This window comes from Eupeodes corollae, chromosome 3 (assembly GCF_945859685.1).
Source record: "Eupeodes corollae chromosome 3, idEupCoro1.1, whole genome shotgun sequence".
Taxonomy (NCBI): Eukaryota; Metazoa; Arthropoda; class Insecta; order Diptera; family Syrphidae; genus Eupeodes; species Eupeodes corollae.
Genome location: NC_079149.1, coordinates 102,442,552 through 102,470,466, shown reverse-complemented (window position 1 = coordinate 102,470,466; position 27,915 = coordinate 102,442,552). Strand labels below are relative to the sequence as shown.

The 27,915-nt window shown below is 33.6% G+C and overlaps 2 protein-coding genes across 2 annotated transcripts in view; both read right to left on the bottom strand.

Annotated features, from left to right (window-relative positions):
• Positions 1 to 2,217: 2,217 nt before the first annotated feature.
• Positions 2,218 to 2,857, bottom strand: LOC129950035 (uncharacterized). The gene is made up of 2 exons (XM_056061804.1): positions 2,701 to 2,857; positions 2,218 to 2,629 (listed from the first exon to the last, which is right to left on the bottom strand). The coding sequence occupies exons 1-2, from the start codon at positions 2,751 to 2,753 to the stop codon at positions 2,371 to 2,373; spliced, it is 312 nt and encodes a 103-aa protein (XP_055917779.1). The 5' UTR covers positions 2,754 to 2,857; the 3' UTR covers positions 2,218 to 2,370.
• A 7,281-nt stretch (positions 2,858 to 10,138) lies between these two features.
• The window catches only part of LOC129951634 (dipeptidase 1-like), a 28,923-nt gene continuing 11,146 nt past the window's right edge, over positions 10,139 to 27,915 (bottom strand). Inside the window, exon 3 of the mRNA XM_056063879.1 lies at positions 10,139 to 10,374. Within this exon, the coding sequence (XP_055919854.1) occupies positions 10,146 to 10,374 (229 nt within the window). The 3' untranslated portion in view covers positions 10,139 to 10,145. The remainder of the gene's footprint in view (positions 10,375 to 27,915) is intronic.

The window sequence follows — 27,915 nt, the reverse complement described above, 5'->3', positions numbered from 1 at the left end:
ATACAAATAATATTGAATTCATTTTTTTAAATTTCTACCTTAGGAAAAATAAAGAAAATAATATGATTGAGCGCGCTCAGAAATATAAACTGACCAAAAATAATAAAAATAAAAAAAAACTAAAGATTATAATATACATAAGTAAATACCTACATTATATTTACTAAGTTTCAAAAAATAAAATACAGATGAATTTAATTCCAAATAACTATTTACTGTATGTACATTAAATAATGTATGATTATGGCTTTTTTATTTACAAAGAGAAACTTTCTAGAATTAAAAAAAGATTATTTTTTCGTTTTTTTTTTAATACTATACAAAAAATAAAAAAAGATATTTTTTTATATAAATTTATAAAACTGTTATAAGAATAAATATTTAATTTTTTTTCTTTGGAATGACAAGTGATGGATTTTGTTTTATTAATTTTGTTTTGTTAAAGAATTCCTTTTTTAGTTATGATTGCCGAGGGGTGATCTTGTAATAAATTTCTTTGGAAGTAAGTATGAATTTTTTTGGTCTTGGAATTAAAGGGAGACTAGGCAGTTGCATGACATAAAACCAGTTCCAAAATAGGGCAAGATTGAAGTACATATTGCCAAAATCATGGTGGGGATCGTTTACACCAACAGAAAAAGGATGCACTGGAGATGATAGTTAACTTTTTAGTAAAACTAATTTCACTGTGATTTAAAGAAGGATGAATGGCGAATGGAACACCAACTTTCTTGTTTATAGTTGTGTTAATTTGCTCTCACGAACCAAAATTTTGTAAGCACTGTTTCAGCACAAAGAAAACTCTAAAGCATGTGGGTGTACTACAGCTTGTGTATCATAAATAGATTAGATTCGTTACTTACTTTTTCAGCATGGCCAAATAACTGACAACTCTGTGCTTCTCTGGAGTCTGGACATGCTTGTCTTGTTATTAAACGACGCTATCGACGCGAAACACAATGCTTCGGACGTTGTGGTCTACGTCATACGTACGTATGCGCTCTACCGCGCCACATGATCGTTTAAAAATCACTTGACATTTAATTTGAAAGTGGATGAATTTTTCGATCTCAAGATTAAAAACATACCCTCATTATTATTTTTCTGCCCTAAAATGATGCCAAATAGTAATTCGAAGAAAAAAGTAAGATTTGATTTAAAAAACAAAAAAAAAAAATTAAAAAAAAATCCTGGGTAAATGCATGAAAAATTTCAAAAATATCTTTCAAGTGAAACTTAAACGGTTATAAAATGAAAACTATTGAACCGATTTTAATAAACGATATGTTATTAGAAAGCTACATTGGTTCCTAATATTATTAATCAAAAAAAATGAATGTACCGTTAAAATTACATGAATAAAACGGTAAAATGTAAAAAAATTACATTTTTTTACAAATACGCTTATAACGTTTCTATTTTCCAACCGATTTTCAAAATTCAAATTTTATTAAATTCTTGACAAGTTCACGAAGATTTTGGTGTATAAAAAATTTCGATACGTTGACTACAAGCTTAAATATAGTGTTTTGAAAATGAGCCAAACGACAATCGAGCGAATTTCTGGGCTATTGGTCGTTGAATTTTTTGTTTGGAAAAAAACAACAAAAATTGTTCATAACCTCAAAAATCTTTATTCGAACTTCATAAAAGAAAGACATCAAATGAAAGGTGTTGAAATAAAGCCTTTTTTATTTAAAACAAATGTTAAACGCATACTTTGAATAGAATTTTTATTGGATTGGGGAGAGGAACATCGTTCAACCCCTCAACTTGGTTTTCCTAGAAAATCAAGAGCGAATTTGTAAAAACAATCTTTTTTATTATGAAACGAAAGTTCACACATTTGATAAAATAAAAAACAGCAGTTCATTATAAATATAAATATTTTTATTAGTTAAACAAACTTAAGTCTTATTATAAAGTACTCTAGACACATGACTTAGATCAACATCTACGGCAAATGAAGTTGATGTTGAAAGATAATCCTTCTCACAAGACCCATCCTCCTCATCTTCTGAATCTGAATAATTTGAATCGTTATCATTGTTACTCCAGCCCGAACACTTGCATCCTTCTTTGGTGTCTTTGAATGTTAGTGAACTTTCAACATCAGCGGTTTGTGCCATATTAATTGACAAATAGAAGAACAAAAAGAAAACGATCCCGCACAAAACAAAAACTGGCAAACTAAAAGCAAAATATGTATCAGGAACAAAGTAGAAATGTTTGGAAAACCCGAGAGCTTGATAGGGAAGCACCCAGATGACGTAGAGGGCAAATAAGCTTGTGAAAAATAAATTAAAAGAAAATCCATAGATTGCTCGATGTGGTTCTGGTCCGGGTGTGTTTTTAACCATTTCGATTTAATTAGTTTGTTGCCGTTGCCTGAGCAGGGGAAAATTCCTTCATCAAATCGGTAATCAGAATAAGCTTATCATAGAACGACGAGGCACAAGAACGTAGGGACTTTGGAGTCTCGGCAGTGTATTGAGCATGCAAGGTATTATCTGCTACATAGATATGCTCCTTTGAGTGATGATCTGAGTCTGGATCGGCTGAGTCTACTTTGAGGACGTCCAACACAATTTTTGCTTTTTCTTCCGATTCAAATGGAATGTCAATTTTCCTATGAAATGAAAATGGAAACATTTTGAAAACAGTTTTAGTTTTTAGGTGGATTTCTTATCGTTCGCCTACATCTTACAGAGGTTCTCGACTTCTGTCTTTGAATCTAATATGGATTGCTTCATTATTGAAATATAAAAATGTTTTTAAAGTTTCTAAAATGATTATTCAAAACAATTTTATAAATGTCAAGTGCGCCATGGTCCATTTGGTATTCCATGATGGCGGCAAAATTCAATGAAAATCTAAACGTCAAATCGTTGTTCAGGTGTTTAATGGCAAATGATTTTTTTCCAAAATGGATGTATTCAGTCGCATACGGACTGCGATTGAAAAAATATGAAACCGAATTTTTAGGAATATACATACACCATATACTGAATTCGATGAATAAATATAAATTTTGACATTGTTATCGTAGTAAAAGTGTCAAAAATTTACTCTGAATCTGTTCGCAACTCAATCAATTGAAACTATTATTATTCCAACAAAAGAATATAAATTCACTTGCAAGTTTATGATAAATTATTGATTGGGAAGTAAAGCACTATACTTCTTAATAAATAAATAAATAAATAATAATTAGTGTTGACAACATTTTTATCAATTTTATTGTTGAACAAAGTAATGAAGCTGCTATCGCCACTTCGATAAATTAAAACAATATTAAAATGTTTACTTAAATTCGTTAGGTATGAAAATAGTAATCCCAAATTAAGGAAAATTAGAGGAATTTAGTGTATTAGAAGCTTACTCTGAGGCTCCACAAGAGTATAATCCAATCAAACTCTCTTCAGCAATCTCTTTCGCAATCAAGTGTTTCTTTTGACTGGGCATATTACGTTTTTCCATTAGCAACCTCAGATGTCATACTTGACACAACGGTTAATCTGTTGTTTACATTTTTGTTGATTTAACTTTTGTGTCGGTATCCGACACATCTGGATCATGGACTGGATGTTGGATTGTTGGTCTCTATTGAATTATCTGATGACAGGCCGATATTCCTGTCATCAGAAATGTTCAATGGAGACTCCAATCCCATGAATGAGCTATTGGTGGAAAGGATTCGGAGTAGTATTTTGACACTTAAACTATGGTATAAATGACAAATTTGACGTAGGAACCATTTAATCCCAGTAAAAATCTAAAGTGAACTTTAGCTTACAAATTGATGTAATTTTAATGGCTTTGATTTACAAAGAAATCCACTTGAAAACTTTTTCCAAGATCTATGAATCAACTGAAAGGCATATGTTCATGTTCAATAAAGCAGTGAAAGCCACATTCTTTTCGGAATCGAGAGCTCAAAGAAACTTTTGGTTTGAAGGTATGGATTAACAGACCTTTCATTAAATGTGTATCTCGATAAGTTCCGAAATAGTATTGAAAAAATTGTTCTTTTTTGACAAGAAGTCCAAGTTTTATTTTGAAAAAACTGAAGAATCGTTTTGGGGATGTATGCAATGTCAAAATATTGTAAACTTCACTCTAACACCAACATTTCGGAAGCTAAACCTTCTTTGCCTTGTAGTTCTCTAACTCTTAAAATATGGATATTTCTTTTGATGTGTCCCTCGATAATGTCAACAGAGGTTCTATATGTCTGGTTGACAGTTATATGTATCTGTCTTCAAAGCAAAAATTATTATAATTGCATTGTTCCGAAAAAAAATTAAAAATGCAATACTTTTAAATTTTCTAAATCATTCATTTTATTATTTTACTCTTTTCGTTTTAAAATTATTATTTTTATATTTATCCTTTTTTTCATTGTTCAGTATATTTAATTTCATTATAAAAAAACAAAATATTTTGGAAATATTATTTTAGCTATACATTCTTTGTGTAAATACACAATTTTATTTTATATATAAACATTAACTAGAATCTTTCATTTATAATATATATGCAATAGATAATATTTAAAATTCTTACAATCGTCCATAATTATAGCGATTTTATTATTTCACTCTAATCTTATCGATATTAAATATCTTATTTTTTTAAAATTAAATTTACTATAAGTAGTAAAATTATACTTTATACGTCAGCAATTTTTACTATTTTCCTTGTATTCATTTAAAATGTATATTTTTTTTTATTTAATAATTGATTTCTTATTGTTAAAATTTTATTTATGTTTCGTGCGATTTATAGTTTATTTTTTTTTTTAAAATTTAAATTCAAACCCGTTCAATTTTTCAGTATAAGTATAAAGTTTAAGAATTCTATTTTCAGTGAAACTTAAAACTTCCTTAATTTTAAACTTATACTGAAAAAAACAACACCTATTTAATAATTTTGTAAAATAAAAAGGTACATAATTATACTAAATATAAATTTTAATTATCCTAGCTTACCTAGATATTTTTATAATTTACATTCTAAGCTATTTACATCGTCATCAGCATTTTTATAAATAGGGTTACCAACCATTCATCTAATATTTTTCTTTTAATCTACATCACTTAAACATAAATTCGTTAGTTTAGCGAAATGTACAAAAGTCGCTAAACTCTTATTTCCTTATAGTCTAAAGATTTTAGTTGCAAATACGCATTTAGTAGATTTTCTACGTTGATTCAAATATTTTCAAAAACATACTGAAGTAATTTTTTTACCAAATAAATTTTATGCTACAATTTTTTTTAAAATGTTTATATTTAAAAACATTTTTTTTGTTTTTATTGACTAGGTATGTGAGTTTTATTTTTATATTTAATGTTTTTATTAAGTATTTTTATATTTTTAACAATAATTTATGAGGAAAATATTTAAAAAAAAAAGATTATTATAATTACTCTAGTATTTATAAAAATAATAAAAGGTATGTATAATAGTTTAAACAAAACTTCACACAAATGAATTAATAAAACTGGAAGACGTATTGATTTATTCGAGCGACTTTTTTTCTATTATTAAGGATGTTGTCAAAAATCATGTCTTACAAATTTATTAATATTATGATTTTTACAACTAGCGGTAAAATCTATTTTTGAAATGAAATGTCATACACAAAACTTATTGTTATTATTCTAAGGTTCGTTAAAGAATAAGAAAATTATAATTTTGTTTGTCAAATTTTGTTTAGGAGGCCCTTAAAATTCTTTGAAAATAAAAATAAATAAACCTTGTTAAATTTTAAGTTAGTTTGATCTCTCATTGGCAGCTTTGTTGTTAAGTCAATAGGAACATGGTATTATCTTTTGAAGGTTTAACGCCCGTCAAGACAAGTTAGGTTTTTATATATTACTGGTTTGCATACCCGTGTTCCTTTGGGATTGCTCATGAGTAAATCAGAAACAATATTCTAGTACTTAGACAATAATACAAGTTGAGTACGTCCATTGCGAAAGACATCTTGCAACAGTCAATTTTGAAAATTGTTCTCTGTCAAAATCGAAAGAAAGTGAAAAATCAAGTGACATTTGTGGTTTGTATCACTTTTTATTAAGACAGTAAAACTGCCATTTCCAATTCCTGTCATTCTCAATTATGATATATATTAAATTATAAAGCATTATTCTTTCCTAGTTTATTTTTAAAATACTTCTAAGATCTGATTCAGTATATCAAATGGATCAGATCACAAAGTGAGAAAAGAACCGTTAAGGTAGAAAGATTTGAAGTCTTGAATATCTGTAAAGCATCTTGCACATTAGCTACGAACTGCGAACTGTGGATGTTCGCATATTTTGACGTTTCTTTCACATGAGCTTTATTTCTATTCGCAGACAGCAACGAATTGGCAATTTATAATTACCCTTTTCAACAAACAAAACAAGAGTTGTATAATTTTGAGGTTAAATTGAGCACGAACAATTTATTCGTTGCAGTGTGGATGGTATGTGGAGCGCGAATAGAGTTTGACAATTCCTAGCAACCACACTACAATTCGTTACTACCAAACTGTTTTTAAAAAATTGTCTTGTTTTAGGGAACAAAATGCAAATTTTATTATCCTAACATAAGTGTCAATTGGATTCTTATAATTTAAATGTATTTTTCTTTGAAATTGACGTTTCGAAATGTGTAAAATCACGTTTGTTCGTCCATTCGTTATTCGGTCCCATGTGTAAGTCCCTTAAGAGTTAATTTTGTAAAACACAGATGAATTTTACTTGAGACCTTAATTAATCCTGGAAATCTTGATAAATTCAAGTTTTCTTAATTTTGATATCATTGACACGCTTGTAAAAGAGAAGTGAAAATGCTGTGTTTTATATTAGTGCAGTAGCAAACGTACATAAATGTCAAAATGAATTGATGTTGGCTTAAGCAAAATCTTTGCACCATACATTTTGTATATAATAGATGTCATATGAATTCTGAGATGGAAAAGTAACTACATGTCACTTCAGTTGAATCATTTCATATTTTATGACAGCTTATTTTTTTAGAAATGAAACGTCAATTTTATCATGTCATGTTTTGAAAGTTCAATTTAATACAATTTAGAAGCTATAGGTACTTATTTATATTTTGTTATGTTATTTGGATAAAGTTGCCGGCAGCGAAAAATGTTTGTAGGGTAAAGGGAAACACCAAACAAACTTTCGCAGGCAACTCAAAGCATCTTTGCGGAGCAACTCTTATTATCTTAAATTTGAAGGCAACTAGGTTGCCAATTGGGCTTTTATAATTCTTAAGTCTGCTATTACACGATGCCTCACGACTAACATGAGTGCAAAAAAGAAAGCACATATAAGAAAATGAAATGCAAACAAAAATTTTCGGTGAGTCTCGGGGAAATTGTTATTAGACATGTGAGTCGAGTGACGTTTCTTTTTTCTCATATTCGTTTTATGCTGTTCTTTTTTATTCAATTTTCTTGTTGCTGGAATTTGTTTGAAAACTAGAAAAATGTGTAACTTTAACAGCTTTAATACATTTTCGGAATCCATTTCCAAAATCCTATTTATTTTGTTTTATAAATTTACTCAACTTCAAAAACTGAGTATTCAAAACAAAACAAACTATAATTGTCAAATTTGAGGCATGGGGCACGAGTCAACGTGTTAAAGCGCTTGCCTTACCGAATACAAATTTATAAGGAAAGTCAAAAGTAAGTCGTGGGTCAACGTGTAATAGGGGACTAAGAGAACATAAACTCTTGTTGTCACGTTGATGACATCTCATTTAATTTGCACTTTGTTTAGAAAAAAAAATACATAAGGCCGAGGACCTACGTCGCATATTTTTGACATTTTTAAGTTGAGAATGGATTTAAGTTTAATATACATTGGTACATTCGGAAAAGTGTGAACTAAACAAATTCTGCAAAAGTTTGATAAAGAACTTATTTTAAACGAATATTATAATTAGATACAATACAAAATTATAACTTATACATTTAATAAAATAATAATAATAGGTATTTACAGATGAAATTAATTTATATTATTTTTTTAATTTCATTTGATGAAAGTTTGTGTTTATAAGTGTAATATTTTCCCTCTAAAAACATTTTCTTTTTAAATATTTCATTAATTAAGTTGATTTTAATCTTTTTTATTTGTTGTCTTGTGATATGTTTCATTTCAAGAATCCATAGAAGCAAATTATAATCACAAATTATTAATTGATAAATTAAAAATGAGAAATTACACAAAATAAGAGTATTTTAAGAAGAAAATAAATGTTAGTTTTGGTCCTATCCATGGATGTTTTATTTTATTTGTATTTATATTTTTATTTTCTTATTTATAATAATTTATATCTATTTTTTTTATATGTACTTTTAAACAATTTAATCAGTATAAACTCTCTTTTATGCTAAATAAATAAACAAAAAACACATCGACAGGTTTAAAGTAAAGTAAATTAATATTTTTATTTTTTCTTGTCAAAACTTCATAATTTTCTTTTTTTTTTAATGAAATAACATATTTTTATAATTTACATAAGTTATATTTATTTACACATACATACATTATAATAACGAAAACCAATTTCTTTTGTTCAATTTGTATGCTTACAAATTTGGATTAATTTTATCTATCTATCTATAATTTGTACATTCACACAACTTAATGCTTAGATATATTTTAATTACTTGGATATTTTTAATTTTGAAATACCTTATTTAGTATTACTAGAATAGATTTTTACAGACATTTTAAAATTTAATAAAAAGTCTTTTATAAACTTCAGATTCATATTTTGTAAAACAAAATCGAAAGTTTTGTATTCTATTTACAGTTGTGAAAGGTACAAAAGCATACATAAAAAATGTACAGTCTTTTTTAAAATGAAACAAATTTTCCAAAGAAAATAAAAGATTGGTATTTTAATAAATACTGGTAATTAACGTAAGAAAGTGGTCGTGGAAAAATTGTCACTTGACGTGGATGTCATCATTCTTTCGGAAGTTGCAGCAATGGTGGCAAATGTCATTCTGTTAATGACATTTCGGGAGTAAAAATTTAAATAAACATAAACAAGACATGACATTTGCTAACAGAATAATTATTTAAGTGAAACGCAACAAGAAATCAGCATTTTGACAGTTTTAGATAGAAACAATTAGATTTATTTTACCAATAAATATATAAATTGTTCAAAATTCTAGAAAATTGCACGTATAGAATAAAAATGCCGAACAAAAATACAGATTCGCGTGCTTCAAAATGTGATTGGGCTATTGTCCAGGTGTAAGCTCACAGAAAAATAATATGGCTTTGATTAAAATTGATTGTAAAGGTCGCAAAGATATCAAAATTATTTGTAAGTCCATACAAAATAAAAATAAAGTAAATCGGTGGTTTTGTTAGAACTAGTAATGGACAGTTGTTGGCAAAATAGTTTTTGTATTTTCTCTATCAGAAGGTACACAGTTTGTCCTTGAAAGAACATATGAACAGGCTAAATGTCAAAATAAGTGACAGCTTGAAAATGTGACAGTGTAACAAGAATGTAAAAGTGTTATAATAAGACAAAGAGAAAATTGTTTGACAGGGAATTGTGAAGCGTAAAATACGACCAAATTTTCAAGTAGATTATAGAATCTCATGGTTGAGTTGTGGATAGATTCGGAATGATTTTTTATCATTTTTGCAATGGTACAAATGTCAAAATTGACATTTCATACTTTTCGAAAGCTATTCAGAGATTCCTTAATCGAAAAGATTTATAAGATGTTTTTGGAATTATTAGTAAGAGATAAGATAAATAAAATAAGTTTGATAAAATTGTAAATTATAATAACTAATAAAAGGTATTTCAATATAATAATAATTTCTTTGTTCTTATTTTAATTTAGTTTTATTCTTTTTTATTCCAAATTGATAGAGGCACTGGAATTGGGTATTATATCTAAAAGTACTCATTACATTCGTACATTTCATTATTTTATATTATATTATATACGTTATGTTTAAACATAAAAAAATCTTAATTTTACATTGTTTTATTTTTATAAATTCTTAAACTAACTACATTAATATTATTATTATTTAAATTATTTTTTTATTCTGCAATTATTATTTTCCCAATTCTGATTGGGTAGTAATTAATTAGCTAGATGTACAATTATAAGGATCGTCAGTGCGGAAATTGGGATGATCTTCAAATGGTTTAACACCATTTGTTTTTTTAATGTCACGTATTTTTTCAACTTGTAACATTACACGAATAAAATTTCCACCAGCTAATTTAGTTAAATCTTCAATAGACCATCCTTCGCCTAGTAATTCAGCAAATAATGTTGGATATGATGAAACATCTTCGAGTCCTTTGGGAGTGCTATAAATATCAAATAAAATTGTTTTCGTTAAGTTTTTATTTTATTTCAAAAAAGATTTTACTAAAACTTTAAGGTTTTAAGAACAAAAAAGATATTTAAACGCAACATAATTCTAAGAATTACCTTACAAAAATTTCGAATACATACAAATAAATCTTCATTACACGTGTACAAAAGAACTCTAAAGCTGGTTATTATGGAAAGGGCCAAATGGTTCACTGAATCAATTTGAAAAAGAACGCGAACGTTTTTATTTATTTACATAAATCAGAAACAAATTCTGAACAAATTCGCAGTATGATCTAAGCAAAGTGTGTTTCGATCCCTCAGAATAGGAAACACACATGAACAGTCAGCTTATTTTCAATTAAAATAAATAAGTTGGCCCAACAGTCTATAGAGAACCAGGGCCTAGTGACTTACAACTCTCAACCATTCCTGTGTGCGAGTAATTGCAGGAATGAAAGGGACCTACAGTTTATATGTCGAATCCGAACGGCAAATTTGAGAAAGCACTTTTTCATGACCAGAATTACTCTTGGAGAATTTGTCAATTCCTCGCAAGAGGCAGTACAAGTAAATAAAACTTTAGGTAGTACAGGTAGGGATCGAACCCAAGACCTCTCGCACGACAGTTCAACGCACTAACCATCATGCCACGGGTACTAAGCTTATTTTCAATTGCATCTGTCAAATGTTTGCGTTCAGTATTCAATCCTGTCAACTCAAGGCTTTTATTCATAGCTTATAATGTGAACACCGAACAAGCCCAGAACCAGACATTCTCCATTTACCAAGATGGGAATCTTTTGTACGTTTCACTCTCCAAAACCCATTTGTTTACATTGTAGTATTTGTAATTTTGACATAAAATTAAAATTTAATTTTTCGGTGAAAAAGTCAGTTTTAAGATTTAATTTTGCATTCATTTTGTTGATAGCGAACCAATGTACATTTTTGTCTTTAAAAAAAGCATGTTCAACAACAGTTTATTATAATTTTTCACTAATTTACAGTAATCAATACGAGATTCTTTAAATTTGATAATTAACCTCGGATTATTGAATCAAAGATACGTTCGAAGAACCATCAAGTTAAGGGTGCGTGCGCAATTTATTATTAAATTTACTTATTAAATATACAAAGAGGTCATGAAACATCCAATATGAAGCATTTAAATGGGCCCTAGGACTTAAATGAAGCATTTGATGGGCCTGAACACTAAATGTGAGAATGTGTTTAGTTTTTCACACACACTTTCTCACATTTAGTTTAAAGTAGCTTGTAGGCAAACCCAAATGTCAGTCTGAGATTCCCATCTTGTTAAATGGAGTATTTTTGCTCAGAACACTTTTAGAACGAAAGAAGAAACGCAAATTTAAAACTCTGAACGTTCAGAAGCTAGCACTTTGGGTTTCCAGACCCAAGGCAAAACAGGGAGGTGCTGGCAGAAGGTACAACGTCGAACGGCTACAATCGCCAGAGATCGCCAAATCCTTTTCCGACCGAGCTACAAGTAACCTCTCTCGAAGTTCTCTGCCGCCAACACAATGTATCGAAAACCAGTGGCAACATTTCCAAGATGCAATCAGAGAAACCGCCTCTGATGTGCTGGGTTTCAAACAGCCACCAATAAGGAATCCCTGGTTTGATGAGGAATGTCGGCAGGCAAATGCAGCCAAGCTACAGGCACGCAAACGGTGCTGCATAAAAGGACGAGAGCTGTTCATGAGCTCTATGAGCAGAAAAGGCGAGAGGAACGCCGACTTCTCAGAAGGAAAAAGAGAGAGCATGAGAAGCCTGCGGTCGAAGATGTTGAGAGGTTTAAAAGCAGGAATGAAGTTCGAAAGTTTTATGAACAGGTGAAACGAAATTAAAACCTAGAACCGAAGACTGTAAAGACGAAAGTGGAAACATCATAGTGGAACCGCAGTCAATGCTGAGGATATGGAAGGACTACTTCTGCAGACTGTATAACGGCGACGACGAACTGAATTCCGCTGTCAGGCAGGATGACCCGTTCGACATAGACGAAAAGCCAACAATCATCCCGTCCTCCCGACTTAGACGAAGTAAAGATTGTCATATCTAAGCTGAAGTCTAATAAAGCCGCTGGAGCGGATGGCTTGAATACCGAGCTCTTTAAAGCAGCTAGAGATAAGTTGGTTAGGAGCATGCACCAACTTATCTGTAAGATATGGTCGGAAGAAAGCATGCCCGATGAATGGGACCTCAGTATCCTAAAAAAAGGAGACCCTCAAACTGCACCAACTATAAAGCAATCAGTCTATTGAACATCGCCTATAAAATCTTCTCTGCCGTAATATGTGAACGTCTAAAGCCCATCGTCAACAACCTGATAGGTCCTTATCAGTGTGGTCTTATACCAGGAAAGTCCACAGTTGATCAGATATTCACATTACGGCAGGTCCTGGAAAAAAAAACCAAGAACAACGAATCGACATCCACCATCTTTTCATCGATTTCAAGGCCGCATATGACAGCATCTACAGGGACGAGCTGTATAGAGCCATGTCTAGTTTTGGCATCCCTGCCAAACTCGTCGTTTGTGCAGGATGACCATGGAGCATTCACGCTCCTCCATAAAGGTTGGAAACAACTTAACAGATGTCAAAAAAGGTTTTAGACAAAGTAATGCGCTGTCATGTGATATTGCTTAAAAGAATAGTGCAGAGCTCACACGTCAACACTAGAGGCACTATCTTTCAAAAGTCTGTCCAATTACTAGCATATGCTGATGATATTGACATATTTGGAAGAACTTAGCGTGATGTCAATGGGGCTTTTGTGAGTATAACGGTTTAACGGTTAATGAGGGCAAAAAAAAAGTACATGCTTTCGTCAAAAAAGGACATACAACACCGATGTCTTGGTCAAAACGTCACCATTGACAGACGTAACTTTGAGGTAGTCAAGGACTTCATCCACCTCGGCTCCGCTGTAAACGCAGAAAACAACACCAGCACTGAGATCAAACGCAAAATAACTCTTACTAAGCGCTGTTTCTTTGGACTAAGAAAGCAATTGAGTGGTAAAGTCCTCTCTGGACGGACCAAAGTGTTGCTATATAAGACCCTTATCATTCCCGTCCTGCTATACGGTGCAGAAGCATGGACTATGACAAAAGCGGATGAAAGCACCTTGGGTCGTTTCGAGAGAAAAGTTCTTCGTGTGATCTACGGTCCCGTATGCATCGAAGGAGTGGAGGCGAAGATGGAACGACGAGCTGTACGGGCTGTACAGCAACGTAGACAGCAAGAAAGGTGTGGAGGCGAAGATGGAACGACGAGCTGTACGGGCTGTACAGCAACGTAGACAGCAAGAAGGGTCCAGCGACTAAGATGGCTGGGTCACGTAGAGTGCATGGAAACCAATGCTCCGGCCCGGAAAGTCTTCAAATCCACACCCACACTACAGCGAAGTAGAAGAAGACCGCGGATTAAGTGGCGCGCACAAGTGGAAGGTGACCTCACCCAACTTAGAGCGCGAAACTGGAGACATTTAGCTAGGGACCGAGCTAGATGGAGAAGTTTGTTGGGTGAGGCCCTAGTTCACACAGGACTGTAGCGCCACTTTAAATAAGTAAGTAAGAACGTTCAGGAGCAAAAACGAAACAAAATGTTTTGTTTGACAGTACAGACACTGCTCTGAAGTAAAATAGAGCCTTGGCTACGTTCTTTGTCATGTTGGATAGCCTTCCCTGAATTTGTGAACTTTAAGATATTTTATTGAACGAGTTTGAAAGCTTAATTTATACGAACAACCTCAATCATAAATTAACACGTCTGAGTTATTTAAATATGAAGAAAATGTACACGATTCTCTATTACTATTGATTCTCTCCAAGATATCAAATTAGCTTTGCATTTTTTTTCATCTTTTTTTGAATTAGAGAATTTTTGAGAAATTTAATCATAAAAATTCTATTCTCAGAATGAGAAAGTTCGTTTACATTTCTCAGAATACAGAAATCTCTTTATAGATTTTAGAAAATAAAAAAAGGAAGTTGAAAGTGTGGGCTGTCACTTTTGCTATTGATAGATTAGTGAGAACAGTTTTTAATTGACAGATAGTAGGTTATGTCAAGCTATTATAAGGGGACAACTTTTTAAACTACATGCTTTTGGAATTCCTAGGGATACCTTATTTTGAATTGAATTTAGATGACAAAAATTACGCTGCTAGTAGCATTTGGAAATCGGCTAGATTAAGAATAAAATAATAGATGGTAACATTTCTTTCGCAATCAAAACTTGAAACCATTTTATTTTTGTAATTTCATTAATATTTGATTAACTGGAAAAAATATAATAAACACCTTGTGCCAAACTTCAAAATTAATATATGTACCTAAATATGTACATATGTATTTACTTATTTGATTTGCATGCATGCTTTAGTTTAATTTAATGGTATGTACATATATATTTTAGTTTTTTAAGGGTACCTTTGCATGAACATTTTTCGATTAAAACTGCATATTGACAAAACATCTCTCTACCAATTTGTGCATTGTTGACACAGATGCTTGGTTTTACCTGAATTATGATCTAAATGCGGTGATACTAGAAAAAAACAAACCCTGAACATAACCACAGAAACACATGCCAAAATATTGTTTGTCCAGCGTTGATGTGTGATGACCCTAACTTATGTTCCATCCAATATCAATATTTTGACGGCTGCAGTTTTATTTTTTTGTACAAATACACATACATATATGTATGTACATAAATGAAAACTGACGCACACGTTTCCATCGCGCAATAATTTAAACAACTTTGTTAATTTACCCAAAGCTTTGGTCATCTTTGTCAAGCGAGTGAGTGGGTGTTGGGTCTGGGCTGGGTGTGTCAGGTTCTGTATAAAGCATTGTCCAACACCGAATGTGCCTCGAATTTGGTGCATTCCATGGGTATATTGTGGTGAGATGCATTTTGTAGTTTTTGATCAAATCAATGAAAACATCACGAACGACTGAGGCGGAACACGCGTAAATTAAAATATTTCACATTGACTGTTGTTCATTTTTATTTTGCAGTTTTTATCCCAAACCATCAAGCTGATGGAATATTGCGGTAATTTGAAAACGAAATATTAGGATTCTCCATTTGTAAAAAACAGAAAGTGCAATTTTCTGACGTCCGCGTCCGTAGTGGCTTACGGCGCGTTATGACCATTCTATTCACGTATGTACATAATTTACGCGCTATAGTGTCACTCGCTTGTGGGAATTGCAATGAGGAGACTTAATTGAATTTGTGTTTGTTTGGAGAGAATGCTATTAGTGGGCATTTGTGGAAATGCCAAATGACAACATTGTATTGTTGATGAATAACGGTGATGATGATGATGATGGCCACTTTGTCCGATGATGAAATTTTAAAAATCTTGTTTATACTTTAAACTAAATATTTATTTTATTTTGTATTTGCATTTACTAAATTAAATCGTATTTTAAAGTACAGCTCATGATGTAGTTATGGCTTAACATAGGTATGTTTGTTTCAAGAAAAATAAATCATAAAATTACGTTGTTTGGGCTATCAACTGTCAAAATAGATACAAATTAAACGACTTGGTAAAGCATGTGTTTTGCAGTTTCACGAGTGATTTAGTTCAAGATATATTGTCAATTTAATAGATTTACCCAATGGAGACCAATCTGCTGCTGCAGATATAAGAAAATGTCAAAATTAATTTAACTTTGACGTTTCGAGTTAATCATTTTGACATATCAGTTAAAAAAACGCTTATATCAACTTGACTTGAAATCAATTAAGTTTTAAAATTGATTAAAACTATTATATTAGGTGTGGAAATATTAACATTTAATATGTTGAAGAGAAAATACAGAAATTAATATTATCAGGCAAAAAGAAGTCGGCACTAATTTTGTATTTTCATAAAAAATAATAAGGTCGTGTACTCTCTCGTTTCGGTGATCAAAATTGGCCTCCTAGATCGTGTGATTTAACACCATTAGACTTCTTTTTATGGGGTTATTTGAAATCACAAGTCTTTGTCAACAAGCCCACAACCACCCATGCATTAAAGGAGGAGATTCAACGCTGCATCAAAGAAATTCAGCCACATTTATGCAGAATGGTCATGGAAAATTTCAACAAAAGAGTGCGCATGTGCATGCAAAGCCGTGGAGGCCATTTGTCCGATGTGTTATTCCATACATTACCCTATCCTATGTACTTGACGAGTCAATAAAAATATAACTATCAAAAGACTAAAAACGGCGTTTTCTATTTAATTCAAATCTTGCGTTAATTTTGGGACACCCTTTAGTTTTTGCAGCTGTCTTTAGGAAGTAAGGAGTCAGCACTTTTTTTTATTTTTATAAAAAAAATTATGCGAATGGTTTCGTTGTTTTATGTCAAGTATTATGTTATGCAATTATAATGAAATATTACTTTCGGAGAAATTTGTAATTGAAATTCAACCAGAAATATTTTATAATCGCTATAACCAACCTGATTGGTTCAATGACGAAAAGTAAAAACAAGTGTAACTGGCCCCTTAAAAAGTTTCTATATTAGGGGCCTGTTATACAACCGAGTTCAACAGTTGATCCATATAGTTCAACAATTTTAAGGCCTGGTCCAACAGAACGCGGTCTGACATTACAGTCCGAACATACCTTTGCCCTCCGCATTCTGATACGTCAAACAGAAGCCAGCCAACTTTCGGCGTTCTCTTGACCCAGTTCTAATGGCTGAAACACAAACACGCTTCAGCTTTCGCCTGACGTTTACGAGTTCAGCCATAGGAATTCAATGCATGCTATCACAATGGAGCTTCGACCTCACGTTTCGTTTGACAATCGTAAGGAAAAGAACGTAATGTAACGTAATGTGACTCCAAACGGAAGCTCTAGTTCAATTATCTGAACATTTGCTTTGTCTGACAGCTCATCAGCTGATAAAAAATGTCAACAAACAAAATATTTGCTCTTTGGAGGGATGAAATAATAGAAATGTCATTCAAAGCAACCTCAAAGCAGGCCTAACGTAACGCAGACGAAGCCGAAGCTGAAGCGTGTATGTGTTTCAGCCATAAAAGTCAAGGCAATTCTTTTTTTCTTTGCTTTTGTCGTGAACAGCGACAGTATGAAGAGCAGCTGACATTCGAAAAATAACTTTGTTTTTGTTTTCTGTTTTGACGTTTGATCGTCGCGTTCAAATCTGCAACTCAAATTTGACTGTCGCGTTCTATTTTTTACCGCAATACCAATTCTAAAAAGTAAAAATGACCACTGATCTTTATTGAGTTGAATTATTGGAAATGGTTGCATTGCAATTGGTAAAGACTTAAATGAAAACTCTTTAAAATGACGCAAACACTCTTTTATATTTAAAACAATCATGCTCAGAATTAGTCATCTTTTGACCTAAAATGTTTCTATCCCATGCGTTACCCTTCGTCATCAGTCATCACTTAAGACTACCAACAAACTCTTTAGAAACACACAATTCCTCTTAAAACCATAACAAAGTAAAGAATAATTTACTATTTCAATTGGAAGCTATTAAGTTTAGTAAATGCGGAACTTTGCCTACTCATTCATGATGAGCTATGCGGCTATGCCGCAATGCCAACTCAATGACACTCCCCATGATGTTGGTTAGTTATGGTTCTCGGTCTATACGTCTACGTTACTTGGCATTCAAATAGCAAAAGGAATCTTTCTCATGCCACGTAATGTAATAAATTGTTTTTTTTTGTCTTCTCTCAGAGGTTCTGTATTACATATACATGATTTCCAAGCCCTAGATTCTGTTGTTGCAGTAATCAATTTGAGAATTAGTGTGTATAGTATAGTGCCTATATTATGGGCCACAACCAAGAACAAGGACGACGAGGAAGACTAGAATATCGGAAGTCTGTTGGCACCTGTCATTCTGTTAAGATGGAGAGTTAATAATGCCCTCGAGGTGACTTTCATCAGCATCATGACTCTGAAATATGGACACAAATAAATTTAAGTGCACACCACATGCTACTATACATACGTATCTATACATAAAAGTTGGTACATAGTAGGTATACTGCCTTAAGAGAAATACAAACTCGTATAATGGCCTACTTGGCAAAGCTCTGAGTTATTTCGCAAAAGCACCTTAACCAAACAGATCGCATCGTTTTAAATAATTAAATACATAAAAGGATAAACTGTTCGTTTTACGAATTTTCTTAATAGCAAACAAAAAGAGAGAACAACCATAAAAGTTGATGTAGAGGTTTAGTTTTGGTTTTCATATCCATACATATGTGTAGTTCTACAATCTACCGTAGCGCTCGTATCTGGTTCTGGTTTAAGTGTTAAATAAATGTTTGTGGCCAGGCCTGTGTGCAAGATAGTTTTAAAAGTGTTAAAAAGTAATTGGAAAAAGCAATCGGACAGTGAAAAGTAAAATGGCAGCTATAACTTTGCACCAATTTGTATTATGTTTCTTAATGAGACTTCTTAAACTCATATGACCTACCAATAAACTGACGAGTTTGAAATCATAAAGATGTCCTGGCCAAGTTTTAGTGCAAACCTTCATTTTAGATTTTAACGATTGCTTTGCTTTTAGTTAATTCAAGGTTATTTTTCAGACACAAAGGAATAACTTTTAAGTTAACTGGGGCCAGGGATAACGTAATTTCTGATAAATGACTATAAGAAAAAAAGCAAAATTGCCTCTTTTAAGATGATTTGACTAGTTTATATTTCTAGGATTTCTGAGAATTTTCTCAGGCGGAATGACAGAGCAGAAAAATGAGACCCAATTTACTATTCATTTTTTCTCACCTAGCCATCAAATTAGCTTGGCATTTATTCTCTCCCATTTTGCATCGTGCGATATGGAATTCTTAAGAAATTAAATTATATAAATTCAGTTTTCTTACATTTCTGACATCAAAAGATATAAATTTGTTAGAGAAATGTTGTTTTTGTTTCTAAGAAAAGGGAAATCTCTGACATCATAAAAATATAAACTGGCCAATTATCATACATGACAATCACTTTATGTGAAAGCTATTTTAGGTTTTCCTTTTGTTTCTCTTGTTGTTGTTTATTGCTTGACAGTTGAGAATGTCAAATTGTGTGGACATTTCTATCTTTCTATGTTTAGTAACTTTTGCAAATTTAAAATAGATCCAAATTATGAAAATTTCCTTAAAAAAACAGTTCGTTCACGTCGTAAAGCATTTCTTCCAGAAATTTCTTTTAAATTTAAAGCCAGCTCATCACAGGAAGTTTTGTTTTTTTAAACATACGATTATATTTCAAGTTAACAATAAAACCGTAACAAAGCCCACATTTTTAATTTGTTTGCAACATCAAATCCTTGAAATAAAATCATTGCAATTTGTCTAGATTTTTGTGGAACATCATATAACACATCAAAGTACTAAATCTGAACGAGCCTCACTAAATTCAGAAAAATTGAAGAATTGAAATTTGGAAAATTGTAAACAAAAAGGGAATTGCAATTCGATTTTAACGAACTGTCAAATACAATTGGCGTTCCACATGCGTCTTAACCTTAAAATTTCATTGTAAATGTTATAACGAATAAAAACAATTCATATGAAAGAAATGTCATAATGGACGAATTTTCGTTGATTCGAGGCGCTATCATGTGAATAGTTCTTTAAGGGCCTTGTTCATGAGAGCGAACAACGAATGGGCGAACAAATGTGATTTTACACATTTCAAAAAGTCAATTTCAAACAAAAAAAACATTTAAATTATAATAAAGGGTGATTTTTTTGAGGTTAGGATTTTCATGCATTAGTATTTGACAGATCACGCGGGATTTCAGACATGGTGTCAAAGAGAAAGATGCTCAGTATGCTTTGACATTTCATCATAAATAGACTTACTAACGAGCAACGCTTGCAAATCATTGAATTTTATTACCAAAATCAGTGTTCGGTTCGAAATGTGTTTCGCGCTTTACGTCCGATTTATGGTCTACATAATCGACCAAGTGAGCAAACAATTAATGCGATTGTGACCAAGTTTCGCACTCAGTTTACTTTATTGGACATTAAACCAACCACACGAATGCGTACAGTGCGTACAGAAGAGAATATTGCGTCTGTTTCTGAGAGTGTTGCTGAAGACCGTGAAATGTCGATTCGTCGCCGTTCGCAGCAATTGGGTTTGTGTTATTCGACCACATGGAAGATTTTACGCAAAGATCTTGGTGTAAAACCGTATAAAATACAGCTCGTGCAAGAACTGAAGCCGAACGATCTGCCACAACGTCGAATTTTCAGTGAATGGGCCCTAGAAAAGTTGGCAGAAAATCCGCTTTTTTATCGACAAATTTTGTTCAGCGATGAGGCTCATTTCTGGTTGAATGGCTACGTAAATAAGCAAAATTGCCGCATTTGGAGTGAAGAGCAACCAGAAGCCGTTCAACAACTGCCCATGCATCCCGAAAAACGCACTGTTTGGTGTGGTTTGTACGCTGGTGGAATCATTGGACCGTATTTTTTCAAAGATGTTGTTGGACGCAACGTTACGGTGAATGGCGATCGCTATCGTTCAATGCTAACAAACTTTTTCTTGCCAAAAATGGAAGAACTGAACTTGGTTGACATGTGGTTTCAACAAGATGGCGCTACATGCCACACAGCTCGCGATTCTATGGCCATTTTGAGGGAAAACTTCGGAGAACAATTCATCTCAAGGAATGGACCGGTAAGTTGGCCACCAAAATCATGCGATTTGACGCCTTAAGACTATTTTTTGTGGGGCTACGTCAAGTCTAAAGTCTACACAAATAAGCCAGCAACTATTCCAGCTTTGGAAGACAACATTTCCGAAGAAATTCGGGCAATTCCGGCCGAAATGCTCGAAAAAGTTACCCAAAATTGGACTTTCCGAATGGACCACCTAAGACGCAGCCGCGGTCAACATTTAAATGAAATTATCTTCAAAAAGTAAATGTAATGGACCAATCTAACGTTTCAAATAAAGAATCGATGAGATTTTGCAAATTTTATGCGTTTTAAAAAAAAAAAAAAATTATCAAGCTCTTAAAAAATCACCGTTTATATAAAAACAAAAGAAGTTTAGTTGCTTAACACGTTTATTAAACTGGGTTTTTTATAATTTAGTTTTTTTTTTCTCAGGAAAATATCTTACAAAAAAATATGGCGTCAATGCCGGTTGGCTTCTAGAATTCGAATGAATTCATCTTCGTTTTTTAGCCTGAAGTTGGCTGCGGTTATTTTATTTTTACAATGACGTTGGCTACAGTTTTATAAAGTAAGGCGTAGTTGCCATCGTTGAAGTGGAGACCAAGTGTAATGGTCTTCTCACACTTGGTCTCGTCAAACTATACTACAAAATTATAAGAAAATAATTAACATTTATGTTAGGATAGTAAAATTTGCATTTTGTTTTCTAAAACAAGACAATTTTGTAAACAAAATTGGTAGTAACGAATTGCAGTGTGATTGCTACGAACTGTCAAACTCTATTCGCGTTCCACATACCATCCATACTTCAACGAATAAATTGTTCGGACTCAACTTAAACTCAAAATTATATCAATCTTGTTTTTTTTCTTGTTATTATAAATTGACAATTCGTCGCTGTCTGCAAATAGAAATAAAGCTCATGTGAAAGAAAAGTCAAAATATGCTAACATCCACAGTTCGCAGTTCGTAGATCAGGTGCAAGATGCTTTAATGTTATTGGACTTCAACGTAACTTAATACTACGTTTACACCAAACATAATCCTGTAGTAATGGTACGAATGTAGGAACTTTTCAAGACCAGCTTTTCGTTCAATATTTTCGCATGCAGAGTGAGTGAAGCAGAAAGCTTTGGATTCCTTTTCATATGGATATACATTTGGATGCGTTTAAGTTTTTGTTGTGAGGGGTTTATTAACATTTAAGATTTTTATTAAAACTACCTACAAGATTTATAAAATAAATTTACATTGTATTTGTTCAAAAATTAAGATGACAAGGTTGAAATAATGAAGCGGTCGCTGTCTAGTACAAGTAAAAAGGTAAAATAGAAGTTTCGACAATAAGTTATTTATATTGAACGTATGACAACTCCTCTTTACAAACTTTGGAACTCTATTTAAACATTTTTTCTTAAATAAATCTTTTTTAAAATCAACATAATGAATTGAATTCTTTACTTCCACAAAATTAAATATTCACTATTATTTATTCAAATTCATTTATCTTCACTTATTTAATTAGCAAATTACAAAAAAAATCACAATCATTGGTGTCTGACAAATCATGCCTTAATTTTTTTGTACTCAATTTGTGTGTGTGTAATTTTAAAGCTGTCATTATTGTTATCCGTCACCTTCACGCACGAATGTTAATTTTAATTGAATAAATTAGAAATCAAGGATAATGATCATGAATTAAAAGAAAAAAAATGGCGCACGCTTTTATTTTTTTCCTTTGATAAAAAAAAAACGAGACTAAACGACAACTTATTGTTATCCCACCCGTAAATGCATTAATTCAATTTCTTTTTTCAAGAACGTGACTTAAACTTCCGAGAAGCATCATCTTTTTTTTTGGTGTTTCCTTTGTTTGATTTGAGTCAAGGACAACACGAACAACGGTATAACGACATCAACTCAACCCACCACATTTATGGGAAGTTTACATCGTGAACCTGAACTCACGAACGGAACAGTATTGTTGTTCATGTCGCAGTTCAAATATTTTTCATCTAAACGAATTAATACTTTCAATTTGATGTTATAACAGAGAATCCCAATGAATGGTGGATGAGGAGGGGGGATGATGGTAAGAAGATGAAATAAATTTGACAAATCGAATTCAACATGGAGAGGATATAGAAAATATTCACGTAAAAGTCATTTGTTTGGTCGTAAAGGCGCAATGCAAAATCACAAAATTGCCTATTCATGCTATGGATGTACTGTACATAGATAGATGGCAGACTTCATGGAGAAAAGTCAAGGAAAATCAAACGATTCGAGTGATGATGATGCGCCATCGCCATTGCTATTTCCAGCACGAGAACGAGCGACAACAACTGACGTGAACGGCGCGACGAGACAATGAAGGTGATGGCAACGATCAAATTGTCATCGTAGCTTTTGCTATTTCCCGCAGGGATTTAAATTGTGCAATCAATATTGTTTCATGAGTGACTGGGCCTAAATTCCAATCCAACCTGCTAGAAAATCAATATTCATGTACATCAGGGCTATAAAAAAGTGATAAACTGCGTGATAATCAACAGTTGATTTGAATATAAAGACTTGAATTATATTTTTGAAAGGCGAAGCACATGCAAAAGTTTGTCTAACTTATCAAAATCAAAAAAAGGAATGAACAATAATTCAATCGATAAACAGACCCTCTAACTTTTTAAAATTGAATCGAAATTTAATTGTTAGTAGGAAAGCCTTAACATTTTGTTTTAATAAAATTTTAATGAATTAACGTTACTACAGAATGAAAGTTAAACTTTGGATTAAAATATTCATATAATAAAAACAAAATGTTTGTGGAACAGTAACGATTGTTTCTTAAAGCTGGCAATACTTTTTTCGGAGTTGTCCTTTTTGACAGCTATCACTTCATTTATGGTCAGTTTGGTAATGTGTTTACCGTTTCATAATGAATAAACTCCGGAAAAACGTTTCCAAATCGTAAAAATGTATTATCAAAATAATGGTTCGGTTTCCGCTGAGTTTTAAGACCTTAATTGAAATCCGAAAGTAAATTTTTACCAAGTTTTAGTATTGTTTTTTGTTTGAAAGTTGTTGGGAGCAGCAAACGAGAGAGGGGGGGGGGGAGGTGTTTCTACTAAGGCACCTCTCCTTATCCAGACGGCAGCGGACAAATTCTCGAGATGGAATCAATGGTGGCGTCTACAGTTCCGGTAAGGTTGAACTACTAAGTGAACACCGTTGTGCCGTCCGTCGGGGTGACTTCTTGGCCACATACAATAATACCTATGTTGCGAAGCACCAACAAGCCTCGGATACGGACAGATTCACTGTTGACAACACACGCAAACGAAATAACAACAACGAACTTCGGATATGTACGTGAAATGTTAGGTCCCTTAACAGACCACCGAACAATTAGAGGAAGCCCTAACCTGCTGCAAGGCAGATATTACAGCCATCCAAGAAGTGCGATGGGATGGACCGGGCAAACGCAAACTAAAAGACTGCGATATCTACTACGGCGACTGCTACCGAGAACAAAGACAGCGTCTATTTGGGTGTGGATTTGTTGTTGGAACTAGGCTCAGGCAAAAAGTCTTGAGTTTCAACAGTGTGAGCGAGCGGATCACGACAATCCGCATCAAGGCTAAATTCGCCAAGAAAAGCCTAATATGCACGCATGCCCCAACAGGGGAGAAAGATGAAGACACCAAAGACATATTCTTCAAGCTCTTGGACAAGACATATGAGCAGTGCCTGGGAGTGCCGTGCCGGAGGAGACATCTTTGGTGGCACAATCGGGAGATACAGCCTGCCCGACACCACCTCCGACAACGGATTTAGGCTGATTGATTTCGCTGTGGGGCGAGACGTTCTGGTAGCTAGTACGCAGTTTACACATCTCAATATCCACAAGGGGACATGAAAATCTCCTGATCGATCAACTTGCAACCAGATTGACAACATTGCGATCGACGACGCACGACTCTTTACAAGTATACAGGATGTCCGAACATTTCGAGGGGCCAACATTGACTCGGACCACTACCTCGTTGTAGCCAAGATACGCCTATGTATATCCCGAGAAGTTTCGACATTAGACGGCTACAATCGCAAGAGATTGCCATGTCCTTTTCTGATCGAGTCTCTAATAACCTCGTAAAGTTATTAGATTGCAGGAGGCTGCCTGCATTAAGCATTGAAAACCAGTGGCAACATTGCCTTGAGCCATCAGAGATGCCACCTCTTAAGTGCTCGGTTTCACACGGCCACCAAAGCGAAACAACAGGCATACGAAACCTGCAAAGAAGAACCAGAGCTGCTCCTGAGCTCTACGAGCAGAAGAAGAGAGAAGAACACCGGCTTCTTACGATCGAGGAGATAGACGGATGTCACAACAGGAATGAGGTTCGTACATTTTACCAAAAAGTTAAAAAAAACCTCCAAAGGGTACAAGCCACGAACCGAAGCCTGTAAGGACGATCAGGGGAACATTGTAGTAGAACCGCAGTCTATGTTGAGAATATAGAAAGACCACTTCTCCAAATTATGTAACGGTGATGACGAACCGAACTCCGCTGTAAGGGAGATAGAACAACTCAACCTAGGCGACGCAGATCAATAATTCCGCCTAGACGACCTTGACGAAGTGAAGATAGCTATATCTAAACTTAAGTCAAACAAAGCTGCTAGAGTGCAGTTATCGCTGCCGAACTATTTAAAACGAACTATTTGGTAGGGAGTATGCACAAACTCGTCTACAAAATATGGTCGGAAGAAAGCATGCCCGATGAGTGGAATCTCAGCATAGTGTGCCCGATACATAAGAAAGGAGACCCTCTAAACTGCGCCAACTACAGAGGCATCAGTCTCCTTAACATTGCGTATAAGATCTTCTCTGCCGTATTATGTGAACATCTGAAGCCGTTCGTCAACAACCTGATAGGTCCTAATCAGTGTGGCTTCAGACCAGGAAAGCCCACTACTACACACTATAGCAGATCTTGGAAAAAACCTAGGAGCTTCAAGTCGATACCCACCATCTCTTTATCGATTTTAGAGCCGCGTATGACAGCATCCATAGGGAAGAGGTCTACAGAGCAATGTCTAATTTTGGCATCCCTGTCAAACTTATCGGTTTGTGCAGAATGACGATGGAGAATGCACGCTGCTCTATCAAGGTCGGAAAAGATTTTACCGATGCATTTGATGTCAAAAAAGGTTTTAGACAAGCCGAGGCACTGTCATGCGACTTCTTCAACATCGTTCTGGAAAGAATTGTAAAAAACTCAACCATCAACACTAGAGGCACAATCTTCCAAAGATCCATCCAACTACTCGGATACGCAGATGATATTGACATAATTGGAAGATTAAAGAGTGATGTCAGTGGAGCGTTTTTAAGCATTGTGACGGAAGCGAAGAAGATGGGTTTAGTGGTCAATGAGGGCAAGACCAAGTATATGCTGTTATCAAAAAAGGGCACTGAACAACGACGTGTTGGACAAAATGTCATCATGCACAGCTTTAATTTTGAGGTAGTTAAGGACTTTGTCTATCAGGCACCGCTGTAAACACAGACAACGACACCAGCGCTGAAATAAAACGGAGAATAACTCTTGCAAATCGCAGCTTCTTGCTGAGTGATGAGGCCTGAACCCTGTTAAAGAAAGATGAGAGCGTCTAAGGATGCTTCGAGAGAAAAATTCTTCGGATGATTTTTGGTCCCGTACACATAGATGGAGAATGGAGGAGATGATATAACGACAAACTGTACGGGCTGTACAGCGACACTGACCTGGTTAGCAGAATTAAAGTCCCATCGCTTAGATGGCTAGGTCATGTAGAGCGAATGGATATCAACGCTCCAACCCGGAAGGTCTTCGAATCCAATCCCGAGGTACGGCGAAGTAGAGGAAGACCGCGACTCAGGGGTGTGAAGACCCCAACAAACTTGGCGTGCGAAGCTAGAGACAGCTAACTAGGGACCGAGCTGGTTGGAGACGCATGTTGGTCGAGACCCAGGTCCGCCTGGACTGTAGCGCCACCTTGAGTAAGTAAGTAAGTTTTATTTTTTGTAAACAAAACTGTCAATCGATTTTTCTCAAAATTTGTCCGAATGTTAAAAACAATATGTCTTATAAGATAAAATAAGTTTGAAGCCATAATTTCAAGTTTTTGAAAAGATATTTGAGTTCGAAATTCCATTTTTACCAACTTAGAGTAATTGGTATTTCGTGTAAACCAATATTTTCACATTTTTTTTTTGAAATTGTTATAGTAAAAAAACACGTATTTAATTTTCTTGAGAGTACTTTCTACATCTTTCCGCTTTATTATCTTAGTAACAAAATTTATTTGAACTCGATATCTCTACTAGTTCTTGAGCTATGCACGACAAAAAAACTTCCTGAACGTACGGATGTACGAAAACACGCTCGAACAGACATCTCTCTAAAAATCTTTTATTTAGACTCTTCGGACCTTGAAACGTAGAGAAATGTCAAAATTTTCAATTCGATAAATCGGACCGCTTACAATAACTTCCTATGGGATGTTTAAAACACTTAATGCGAATCTGCTTCAAACCTTATTTTCCAAATTTGACAGACGGATATAATCGGGGGACCCACTGTTTTCAACTTTTCTACCATTGCAATCCAAGTTCAAAATTTCTTACGACCGCAAAACTTGCCATAAAGTACCTATATGTCTCAAGTAAAATATCAGAAAACAAAAAATTTCAACGAACTTGGTTTGAAATTTCAACGAAAGTTGATTAAAAAATTTAATTCGGATTTTGTTGTTTCCAT